Source organism: Polistes canadensis, unplaced genomic scaffold (genome assembly GCF_001313835.1).
Source record: "Polistes canadensis isolate GaletaPanama2010 unplaced genomic scaffold, ASM131383v1 scaffold_376, whole genome shotgun sequence".
Taxonomy (NCBI): Eukaryota; Metazoa; Arthropoda; class Insecta; order Hymenoptera; family Vespidae; genus Polistes; species Polistes canadensis.
The window spans coordinates 52719-64959 of NW_014569923.1; the positions used below are offsets into that span (position 1 = coordinate 52719).

At 28.5% G+C, this 12241-nt stretch overlaps 1 protein-coding gene across 2 annotated transcripts in view; it reads left to right on the forward strand.

Moving 5' to 3' along the window:
• Positions 1 to 721: 721 nt before the first annotated feature.
• The window catches only part of LOC106792092 (supervillin-like), a 12787-nt gene continuing 1267 nt past the window's right edge, over positions 722 to 12241 (forward strand). Inside the window, exons 1-23 of one of the 2 annotated variants that reach the window (XM_014758238.1) lie at positions 722 to 906; positions 1665 to 1850; positions 2069 to 2227; positions 2319 to 2401; positions 2503 to 2635; positions 2798 to 3044; positions 3125 to 4519; positions 5426 to 6171; positions 6494 to 7214; positions 7307 to 7562; positions 7640 to 7913; positions 7989 to 8084; positions 8160 to 8328; positions 8424 to 8581; positions 9000 to 9241; positions 9480 to 9678; positions 9770 to 9921; positions 10068 to 10529; positions 10682 to 10832; positions 10947 to 11098; positions 11176 to 11448; positions 11565 to 11691; positions 11805 to 11999. In XM_014758238.1, the coding sequence (XP_014613724.1) occupies positions 1667 to 1850; positions 2069 to 2227; positions 2319 to 2401; positions 2503 to 2635; positions 2798 to 3044; positions 3125 to 4519; positions 5426 to 6171; positions 6494 to 7214; positions 7307 to 7562; positions 7640 to 7913; positions 7989 to 8084; positions 8160 to 8328; positions 8424 to 8581; positions 9000 to 9241; positions 9480 to 9678; positions 9770 to 9921; positions 10068 to 10529; positions 10682 to 10832; positions 10947 to 11098; positions 11176 to 11448; positions 11565 to 11691; positions 11805 to 11999 (6574 nt within the window). In that variant the 5' untranslated portion in view covers positions 722 to 906; positions 1665 to 1666. Of the gene's footprint in view, positions 907 to 1664; positions 1851 to 2068; positions 2228 to 2318; positions 2402 to 2502; positions 2636 to 2797; positions 3045 to 3124; positions 4520 to 5425; positions 6172 to 6493; positions 7215 to 7306; positions 7563 to 7639; positions 7914 to 7988; positions 8085 to 8159; positions 8329 to 8423; positions 8582 to 8999; positions 9242 to 9479; positions 9679 to 9769; positions 9922 to 10067; positions 10530 to 10681; positions 10833 to 10946; positions 11099 to 11175; positions 11449 to 11564; positions 11692 to 11804; positions 12000 to 12241 lie in introns of those variants that run through there. The other variant, XM_014758236.1, reaches the window with a different exon arrangement.

Genomic DNA, 12241 nt, shown 5'->3' on the forward strand with positions numbered 1-12241 from the left:
ATTTCTACGAACCCTCCTTGATATTATGAAATCGTATGTACCTTTGAGATAATAGCTTCGTATCACGAATTTTTATCCATCTTTTTTTTTTTATTTTTACATAGTTCCTTTTTTAAACAAACTCTTATTTATATATAAATAAAAAAGAAGATAATAGAAGTTGACTTAGAAAATAAGAAGTTGACTTTTGTTGATTGTTTTAATGATCATGATCGTTGAGTAAAATGCTTTTATTCAAAACTTGGAACTTGACTTCATAAATTGTATTGCGATGTTAAAAACAATTTAAATTAATTTTTCTTTTTTAATTCCTTTTTACTTATTAAACATTGACAAAATAATATAACATCAGACTGATGGTAAAACAGTATAATAAATTCTACATTATCTGCTGCTATCCTCGATGAAATGTTCAAGAATTTATCGGCGATTCGCCTTCTAGAATAATAATTTTATCAATGGAATAATGTGTGGATCGCTAGTATACGTAAACTGTAAATGACAACTGACTGTTACTGGCAGTTACAAGAGAAATCGTTGTCAGATGAGTAATACCTGTGCAATATTTCCAGGGAAGATATTTTTTTCCAGTCGATCGTAATATTTTTCCAATACGTGATACATATATATATATATATATATATATATAAATATGTATATATATGTATATATATATATATATAAAAATATGTATATATATATATACAAATATATCAATTAGGTGTTCAGTGATTTTTTACATGTATTCTATAATTTACGCGAATTGGTGCTTTTTATAAGTATTAATAACTGTGATACAATATATAAAACGGATTGATCCGTGTTGACTACTTTCGGAATTATTTTTAGAATTAATTTTAAAAGGCAAGATTATGGCTGCAACATAAGGAAGGACACAGTAAATAAGTAGGTAAAATATATATATATATATATATGTATGTATGTATGTATGATGTGTATATATATATGTTGTATGATGTGTATATATATATGTATGTATGTATGTATGTATGTGTATGGATGTATGTATGTATATACATTTAAGCGAAAAGATAAAAGAAATAAAAAAAGAAAGAAAATGCTAATAAAAGAAGAGATAAAAAAACTTTCTCTTTACAGCGAAATTTTTTCTCTATCATAATGTTAACGATAATATACATATTTTATCTTTTTGTTTGTTTTATCCTAATCTTCTTGATTTTTAATAATCGACGGTAACGTCGATTATATTTATTACCATTTTAATAGAAATATTATTTATTTATTTAGAATATATACATTTGTTTTTTAAATTTATTCACCATTGGAAACCTATTTATGCAAGCAATGATGTAAAAAATAATTATTCGATTATACGTAAACTTAATTTTTTGTTTCTAACAGATCGATTCTTATTAAGTATGAATAATATATTTATTAAACTTTTGAACAAGTTTAAGAATAGCTTTAAAAAAATATATATATATATATATACATTTAGTCATAGATTAGCAATATGTTTTCTTATATATATATATATATATATATATATATATATAACATATGTCATTACAGTGTTAAATGTTCCTTTTAAAAATTGCATGATTTTTGAATACGTGATTTTCGACAAAATTGAAACGAAGATAAATTGGCAATGTAAGGTGTAATGTAGTATTTATTTTTAGTAATGGTAGCTGCTGGTGCAACAGTTTTGATGGCAGCCAGTGGAGAAAGTTCTTCGAATGGAACAGAAAATAACTCGTCGGAATGTGTAAATGCTACTGATCCTTCTAAGTGTAATAACATACAGTGTAATGAGCAAAATACAGAGTGCAGACCTAAGAAGAATTTAATATCTTGTTCGTCTGATAGTAAGTATTATTTATTATTTAAACTATTAAGAATTTTGTATTTATACGCGTTATAAATATATATATTAAGGTAATTATCAATCACATGAGTTGTAGTCTCGTAGTATAAATAATAGGCAAGTATTTTTATATTAAAAAAACATATGTAATATTAACAATGTTTCATTATATTAATGTCGAAAAACTCTGATTCTCTCTTTTTCTAAAAAAAAAATTAGAGGATAAAAAACATGGTTATGCATTAGGAAAGTCTAATCGTGCGACGCAGAGAGTTGAAAATAAAGATCAACATAAAAGTCTTGCATTATATAAGGTAGCGCATATTCGTGAAACTAAAGCTTCTAGGCTACGTGCTGCTTCTATTGTATCGTCGAATAGTAAGTATATTTACTAGGTTTTTGTTTTTTTTCTTTCTTTTTACATTTTTTAAGATTTATAACATTTCATTACGAACGTTTTTCCTTTTAGGTAATACATTAAAACGATTAGCTGTGTCAGAAACTGCTATTCCTTCAGGTTCTCAATTGAATGTTAATTTATCTACTAAAGTAGTAAGTATTTTCATACGGGTATATAATAATGGCATGTAATTATTGTTCAACATACAATTCATATGTTTACATGTGGTAATAAACAAAATATGCATGTGCAGGACAATCCAGTATCTTCAGACAATGGTAATACAATGAATCCGGTGCGAGAAAGGGATAAAAGTTATAAAAGAAAATCATATCTAAATCGATCGAGCAATATAGAAGCAGTTCCATCAGATCGTTTAATTAACAGTAAGCAAATGAGTATTATTAGAAATTTGTATTTTTATTTGATATAGCTTTTATATATATAATACTGCTGTATTTTAATAGATTAGACTTTTCCATCGCGTGTATTTAATTTGGTGTATATTGTATCAAATTAATAGCAGTAAAAGTAGCTGTTATTTTTAGCTGAATGTAATGAAAGAAGAAGTACGAGACAATCAAGTAAACAAAATCACATATCCGATACAATATTGTCTTCTGATACTGGTGCTTCTAATCAGACTGCTGCTAGTCCACAAAAAAAGCATACAGAATCAAAACTTGGCTCATCGCGTGGCAATTTTCATAATAACACGCATCGCTCCAAACCTAATTTCTCATCAACTGTTACATCTCTTCCAAATACAAAATGTTGTAATGTACTACAAAACAGGTAATTGTTTTTCCCTCTTTACTTAATATTTCTTAATATAATACGAATATAAATTGTTTAATATTTATATAAATTGATAGTAAGGATGGTCATAGTGATTCAGAAGTCTCGAGAAGGGTTGATGCATTAACTGCATTAACGAAAGCTACTATGGAACGAGTAGAAAGACTTGCATCAAATAGTGGTTTATCAGTAAATCATAAACAAAAGTCTGAGATTTATTTAACTAATGTATCACCTACAAGAAATGTAACAAAATGTGCAAATCATTCTGCGAATATTCATACAACTGTATCACCAAGTAAATGTTCTATCTTGAAAAAATCGATCGATGAATATCCTCAAGAGTCTTATTCAGGACGTCAACCACCAGTATCTATACTTAAACACAAGGTGGCTGAAAGTGAAACAGGTCAATCTTCATCTAATACGTCACATAATACATTACCTGTAACATTTTCACCATCTGTGATAGAACCAATTCATAAAAGGCATGGTATCTTAAAAAAGCGTAGTAGTTTGGATGAAAGTGAAATACTTCGGCGGCGCAGTTACTCACCTGATGTTTCTTTTAATGATAACAACTATTCTGAATTTAGGCCGATTTTAAAAAATCAAAGACGATCGTCATTAGATGAAATTATAAAAAGAGATCAAAGTCCTGATCCTCAACCTACTTCTATATTAAAACGTAAGACATCTAGAGAAGATGATAGAGAAGATGGTCAAATTGGTTCTCCGGAACCACAAGGAATTCTTAAAAGAAAATCAATGAATAATACAAGATCAAATAATACTACTCATCACGTAACAATTGCAACTGATCTTACAAATGGTACTGAAACATTTGAAGGTTCCGAAGTGAGACCTATATTGAAGAAAAAACACAGTAGAGAAGAATCCTCTGGTAATGATCCTCCTTCGCATGAGCCGCGTCCGATATTGAAAAAAAAATCAAGCACGGAATCGGATGAGCACGATGATAAGCCTAAGAAAACAATTTTAAAGTGTTCACGAAAAAGTTCACAAGACGAATGTAATTATGATATGGATATAACTTCTCCTAAGAAACTTTCTATGTTAAAAAATCGTGTTCTACAATCTAGATCAAGTGGATTATTAGAAAGTGATTGTGTTAAGCCAATATTGAAACAATCTACTTCTCGAGAAAATGAAGCACGTGTACGCTTACACATTCACGATACAAATGTATTAAGTGATGTATTTGTAACTGGAAATAACTTGTTTTTACGAAAACGAGCACAATCAGTTGGTCATGTACAACCTTCCAACATTTCCAACGAGTTAGCTGTCGTACGTGATAAAAGAAGATCTCTTGAATCAAATTCTTTGTGTGATATGTTGCTGAATCAATCATATTTAAAATCAATAAGTGGTAATAATTTAAGATCTCATTTGTCACAGTCTAACGAGAGTTCAATTACAACTATGACCTGTCGTGATTCCATTGATAGGTATGTTCATATTTGAATCATATTATGGATGTTTTATTTAGAGATTTATTTTAAATGTAAGCATTTCGTTAACAAATATATTGATATCGGACAAATATTTGCTTTTTTGTTTTTTTATATTTTGTATTTTTATTTCTTATGCGATATTACATACAGATATTGTACTTCAATGATAATAAATAATTTGATTAATCTTTTCTAATAACAAAAGTAATATGAACACGAGACGTGAATCTTATTTCTTGAATTATCAAACAGTGAGAGAGAGAGAGAGAGGGAGAGAGAGAGAGAGAGGGAGAGAGAGAGGGAGAGAGAGAGAGAGAGAGAGAGCGAGAAAGAGAGAGAGATAATAAATATAAATAAAAATAATAACTAGATTAATATAATAAATATAGTAGAGCTGGATATTATTATGAATGATATGATGAATTTCCCAACTAATTTTCTTTTTAACAATATTATATGACTTTGTTTACATTTTTAGTACCGATGGTAAAATGTGAGTTTGTTGAGACTTTGATACTGTGCCAAGTTTAATTATAGATCACCTAGCAATCCTCATAGGTACACACCAGAAATCACAGACAGTTGGATGCATACTGCAGTTAAACTATATTTTACAAAATAGAATTTTATCTATTTTTTAATATTATTGTTACCAATAATCTCTATCATTTTTTTATACTGTTCTGTTAAAAGAAAAATTGTAGCTTTGTTCTGTTTATCTGTGTTATAAAAACTTTCAAATTTACATGTTTTTGGATTATCAAGTTACATGAGTATATTTGGAGTGTATGTCATTTTTGCAAAGCTTACAACTAAACGTCTATTAAAATTTATATATAAATTACATGATAATGAGAAAATAAAATAATAATAGATTTTCTTAATGTTGATTTGTTGTAGTGTAACTGCGGACGAAAAACTTAATAAAGAAAATAAAGACAAACGATTGGTACTCAAGAAGGAAATATCAAGTGAACAAAAATCTGAATCGCACGAATTTGTTACAAATAAAAATTGTGAAAAAAACATAAATTTTTATACCCAAATGTCTATATCTAAGAAAGCAGAAGTTAATTTAAATCCACCTGTGAATGAATCGAAAAAAGATTTGGAAGCAAGTAATATAGAAGAAAACTATATTGCGCAACATAGTAGCAGTGTGTCTGCGATGGCTTTACACTTTAAAAATATGGAGGAAAATGTAACGTCTAAAGAAAAAAGTGCATCTTCGAATGTACAACACAAAGTATCGCATGGCATACAACGTTATAGAGATCGTAAGCTTCAAGGGAATGATAGATTTAATACACAACCAGTGACTTTACAAGAGGTCCAAGAAGCTGTATTGCAAAATCAACGTAATGCTGCTTCAAACAATGAAATATCTAATATAAAAGCAGAAAGTACTTATACGCCTGATGACGAATATGATCCATCAAAATTGAGTTTAGCCGAACGGGTGAGATTATTTAATCAAAAAATCATAGCAGAAACATCATCTTCATCAAACAAAGCAATTCAAGAAAGATTTTTAAGAAGGCGTCCCGGTGCTCGTTATAAGACACAACCCATTACATCTGAAGAAGTAGAAGTTGCATCTCGTATATCTCCATTAAATACTGTTGAGAAACTTTCTCTAACTAAAGGTAAATGTTATATAGTACATGTATATAATAAATATTATTTGATATAAGCTTCATTTATAATTATATTAACATTTAAACAACCGCTCTCGCAAGATTTCTAGTTAGTGTTTCAATACTGAGACATAAAAGACCGGCAACGTAATTTCTTGTGTTCTCATTTTTAATTTCTTATATGTATTTGTTTTTCATTTCCAAACGAGAAAATCGCCGGTCTTAGAGTAAGCCTATGGAAAATGATATTAAATGATATCATTTAAGTGTTAATAAATAAATGAAACTTGAGATAAAATAATGAAATAATAATGTAATATTTATATTTTAGATACTTTTGAAGAATCTCAAAATGCAAATAATAATGCCCAATTATCGTCTGATTTCCAATCCGAATTGCCAAAAAGCATTTTAAAATCTTCTGCCTATCATTCAAATAATCTATTTCGAACTAAAAGTCCTGAACTTGAAGGTTTGAAATTAATAAAGTCTGTACTTAAAAAAGAATCAGAAGAACTACAACAGCAAGTTTCTAATACTTGTGATATTATACCACGTTTTAATTTAAAAACCAATACTCTTACATTATCTGACAAATGTGATTCAAATTTTAATAATCATGAAACAACTAATGATGATACTTTTCTGCAAAGTAAAAATATAGATGTTAAGCAACATCAATACGGAGAAAAAGAAGATATAACGTCAAAAGATTTCTATCATATACATAAGGTAGAAAAACACGATGATAAAGAGAGCATTCATAGTGAAATAGAACAAGAACACACAGTGCCTTGTCTTACAAAAATAATCTCTCAGGATAAGTCATGTAAATCAAGAACCAATTTCAATTTAGATGAAGTAGATAATATTAAAAAAGGCAATGTTATGTCACAGAAATATAATAGCGAAGATAAAAATTTAACTAAAAATGAAATACCTCAGTCTTCGGACGATGACACGTCTTCTTCGGGCAGCCGTGAAGTCCGCGGTATTATTAAAAATGAAGCTATTTTTCGACGACGTCAGAATGCATTAGCAAAACAAGCTAAGTAAGCATGTCAGTTTTGTTACGATGATATTTTCTATTAATAGATTATCTACCCGAAATTTATTATAAATAATTATATATTATATTTTATAGGCATAATGCTACTTTATCCAAAAGTGCTAGTCATCACATATTAAGTAGCGAAAGTGCATCATTTGACATAACAAAAGAAAAATGTAATGCTACTACTACTTTACCAGGTTTATATCGTAGTGCAACTCAAACGATATCTGTTTCGGAAGGAGTTTCGGAAGCCGATGGTCCAAGTATGAGTATTGCTGATCGATTAGCGGCGCTTCAACGTAGTGGCAATACTAATTGGAAACGTCGAATAATGAGTGAAACTTCGGTAAATTAGTTTTATTCTTGTTGTCTAATTTCTTATTCATTGTTTCTGGTATTTTCATTACATTTTCATATCCTTAGGATGTAGTTAGTAGCACTACGTTTAATAAGGAAGAATTAACTATTAGACAAGGTGTATTGGCTGATTGTCTTGGTAAATTAGAATCTGCTGCAGAAGGTTGGAAGAAACGAATTGCTGCACCAGATGCTATCAAATTTACGGTAGCTGGTAAAATGAAGGTAGAAAAAACCGAAATTTTAGAAGAAAGTTCGTCTTCACTTCGTATTGAAGTTACGAACAATATTGCAGATAAGAAGAAAAGACCAAGACCAGAAAGGTTTAAAGGACGAAAAGGTATTTGAGAAATGAATTTTAAAACTAATTTTCATTTATATTCAATTTTAAACCTAATTGTTCCAATATTATTAGATACGAAAGATATTCTTTCGACGCCTTCAAGTCCAAGCAAAGATTCACCTATTACAATAAGAAGAAGTTTCTCAGAACCTGCCAGCGATGAAAGTGGTTTGTTTATGCAGTATAATTAAATAATTTGATTGAAGAACGCATTTATAATGATTACATTAATATATATTTTAGGTGAAGAAAACAAAACTAAATCTACTGTATTAGCAACTGTATCTGTTCCTAAAGTGGATGACGAAACTTTTACATCTTTTTACACAGGAGTATCTTTAAAAAAATGCGAGACTGAATGTTTTAGTTTAGATGAAAATGCTTTTGACGTAATTACATCGAATTCGGAATTGTAAGTAACACATTTTATTTGATTTGACACCAAAAAAAAACAATTTTATAGGAAATATATATATATATATAATTTTTTTTTTTTCTATCGTATAGATTAGGTCAAAAACGAAGTATACAAACACAAAAAAGACGTGCAGCTTCGAAAAATCCTATAAAATTACTTGCATCGCGTACTGATTTGAAAACTGAGTATACCGAAGTTTCTACAGGAATTGCAGAGAAGGTAATGAGAAGTTTAAACGTTGAGAAACGTAAGTATAAATATTAACATGTTATTGTAAATAATACATAGACATATGAGTGGTTCAAATGCCAAATCAATTAACTTCACAAAACAAAAAGCAAAGGAAATTGATAAAGTAATATACATTATCGTATCATTTCTTATTGAACGGCCATAATAATTGTTTTTATTTAGCAGTTTTAAGTCTAATAATTAATGAAATTCATTTTAAATATAAAAAGTTAAGTGTTGATTATATATATAAAATACTTTGAAAATGAAATTTATACAAATTTTTTAAGTACAGTTAATCGCTTTGACCTGTGTATTACTCATATATTAATATATTTAAATAATATAAAATTAATAAAATGATTATATGATGTGTAGATATATATATTTATAAATTGAAATATGAATATTGCGTAAAATTTGTTAATTTTTAGTTGCTAAAAATTCAGCCTTGGCTATAGAAGCTCTCGCTGGATTAGCTTCTACGGAAGATTTCAGTGCTATAACGTTAAGAAATATTGCGGATGCAAATAATACTATAAATAAATTACGACCGTATAAAGATTTAATGTTGATTATGGTAAAAGGCAGGCGTCATGTTCAAGCCAGATTGGTCGAACCAGTAGCTAATAGTATCAATAGCGGTGATACTTATGTGTTAGTTACAAAATCAGAGGTGCAGTATTATTCATAGATTTATTCTTTTTTTTTTTTTTTTTATATCATTGACATTCTATTAGAATCGATTATATTTATATTTTATTATTTTTATTATTAGCTATTATTAATTTTATAAATGCTTAACTAATGTAATTAAAATAAAGAACTATTTTCTTCATTTAATTCATTGCTTTGTAATATTTTATTATTAGCATAGAAATTGAAATGACGTTGACTCATTTGTTTTTTTATAGGTTTATAATTACGTGGGAAAGTATAGTAATGTTATTGAAAAAGCTCGTGCAGCAGAAATAGCATTAAGTATTCAGCAGAATAAAGACTTAGGTTGTCAAGCTTCTCAAGTTATTACAATTAACGAAGATAAAATAACTTGTACAAGAAGTCAAATTAAACAATTTTGGAATTATCTTGGTATAGATACTGATATTGATGGTAATATATGCATTTTCTTTTTTTTTTTAACTTCATATATTTAATACATTTAATTTAAAATGATAATTAATTATATGATTCTGAATTCTAGTGATTGATGGTGGTCATCCAGATGAAGATGAATTATACGAATCTGCTATAATTAATACAAATATGATATATGAGGTCAAAGATGACGAATTAGTTCCCCTTGAAAAATATTGGGGTGCTATACCAAAGATTAAAATGCTGGACTTGAACAAGGTAGAACAACTTTTACCATTTACCCTTTATCATATTTTTTTCCTTTTACCCTATTATTATTTTGTTATTATTGCTGTTTTTATTATTATTATTATTATTACTATGCTATATTTTGTTGCATGTTTTACATCCTACTTTCTATAAAGATACTGGTATTTGATTTTGGAAGTGAGATGTATATATGGACTGGTAAAAGAGCCTCAAATAATAAGAAAAAAGTTGCTACTCGTCTTGCTACAGAATTATGGAAGGAAGGTTATGACTATACCGAATGTGCAATTAGCCCAATAAATGCAGCATCTATGATTGGAAGACGTAATAAATTACTTACAGACATAAAAAGTGAAAAAACAAGACCTTCATGGTGCCTATTTGCTAAATTAACTCAACATGTTGAAACAGTACTTTTCCGTGAAAAGTTTCTTGATTGGCCAAATGTAGCCGGTATCATTAAAATGAAAGTTATTAAAGATAAAGACCAAATCGATGGAACAATAATTGTAGAACCATGTAATTTGGATGTTTTAATAGAACCGAACAATACGCCTGTTGATTTAAATATTAAGGGATGTCATTTAGGAAGAGGAACTGGTTGGTATGATGATGAGGTAGTTATTCGCATGATAATAGTGAATAATAGTTAATAATCAACGATAGATAAATATATTATGATTTATAATAAAAGAAAATAATTAATTAATTAATTCGTTTGAATATCTTTTTGAGCAAAATTCTGATGAAAGGATTTGTTATATTTCAGTTGATGAAGCAATGCACTGTCGAAACCACAAGCATAAATGTATGGCATATTGATGAATTCTCGCATACATTATTGGATAATTTGTCTAATGGACAATTTTATACGGGGGATAGTTACATCATACGTTGGATGTACTCAGTTACTATTACTGGTAAATATTTATTCATTTTACTATATAGTTATGGAAATTATCATGACACATTATGAATATTTCTTTTTTTTCTCCATTATTTAATGTGTATCATACTACTGCATATGTATTTAGGCCGTGAACTTAGTGGATTGCAATCTAAACATTTTGCAAAAGGAAGAGATCGTTCAGTCTACTTCATCTGGCAAGGAAAAAATGCATCTCTGAATGAGCAAGGTGCCGCAGCCTTACTAACGGTAGAACTTGATAACGAACAAGGGCCACAGGTATTGATATTTCCTTAAAACGAACTGACTAAAATTTCTTATATCTTATGTTTCAATGTTTTTATTGGCTGTATTAGATACGTGTAGTTCAAGGCCACGAACCAGCTGCATTTTTAAATTTATTTTCCGGAGGGATGGTAATACACATGGGTAAAAAAGCAGATAAAAAATGCGATCAACGATGGAGATTGTATATTTGTAGAGGCACTCTTGAATCGGAAATATTTTTAACAGAAATACCATGTAGTACTCGTCAGCTAAGAAGTCGAGGCTCGTTTCTTTTACTGGATATAAAATATGCAAAAATCTATGTGTGGCATGGAACTAATGCATTGCCTCATATAAAAAAGGTATTTCTTTTTTAATTCTATCAATCCAACTATTTTTTAATTTGAGATCAAATGTTTATGTTTTGTGGTTACAATATTTTTGGCTTATACATCTTTTTTTATTTTTTTTATTTTAGAATGCATTGTTTGCTGCTAATAAAATTAAAGATAAACGACTGGAAGAATTTGGATTAACATTTGATGAAATTCGTTTAGAAATTCTCGAAATTAATGAGGGTTTAGAACCCGAAGAATTTTTCAACGGTAAGATCACTGTGTATTATCTTATATTTCATAACAATATTAAATATTAATAAAATTCTTGATATTAATTTTTTTACTAAGATTATAAGCAATAATTGTTGTATTTATTTTAGCATTAGGTGGAATGAATAAGACTTTATATATTTCATTTAAAAAAGATCCAATTCAAGATCATACACCGAGATTATTCCACTTTTCCAGTATTACTAAAGAATTCAAAGTAACAGAAATATTGTGTCCGCATCGTGCACATCTACCTACCCCTTTTCCTTTTCTTCAAGATGAACTGTATCAGGTTAATCAGCCAGGTATTGGTGTATTATTATTATTACTATCTGTTTGAAAGTATTATAAATATTATCTGTTTAAAAATGTGTTACGATTTTGCAAAAAAAAAAAAAAAAAAAAAAAAAAAAAAAAAAAAAAAAAAGGGAAACGTACACATATTACTTTCGAACAGCCTTATTTTTACTTGACAATAAAAATGAGGTATGGATATGGCAAGGATGGTGGCCTGATTCAGAAGCTGAAGATCATTCTGGAAGTAAAG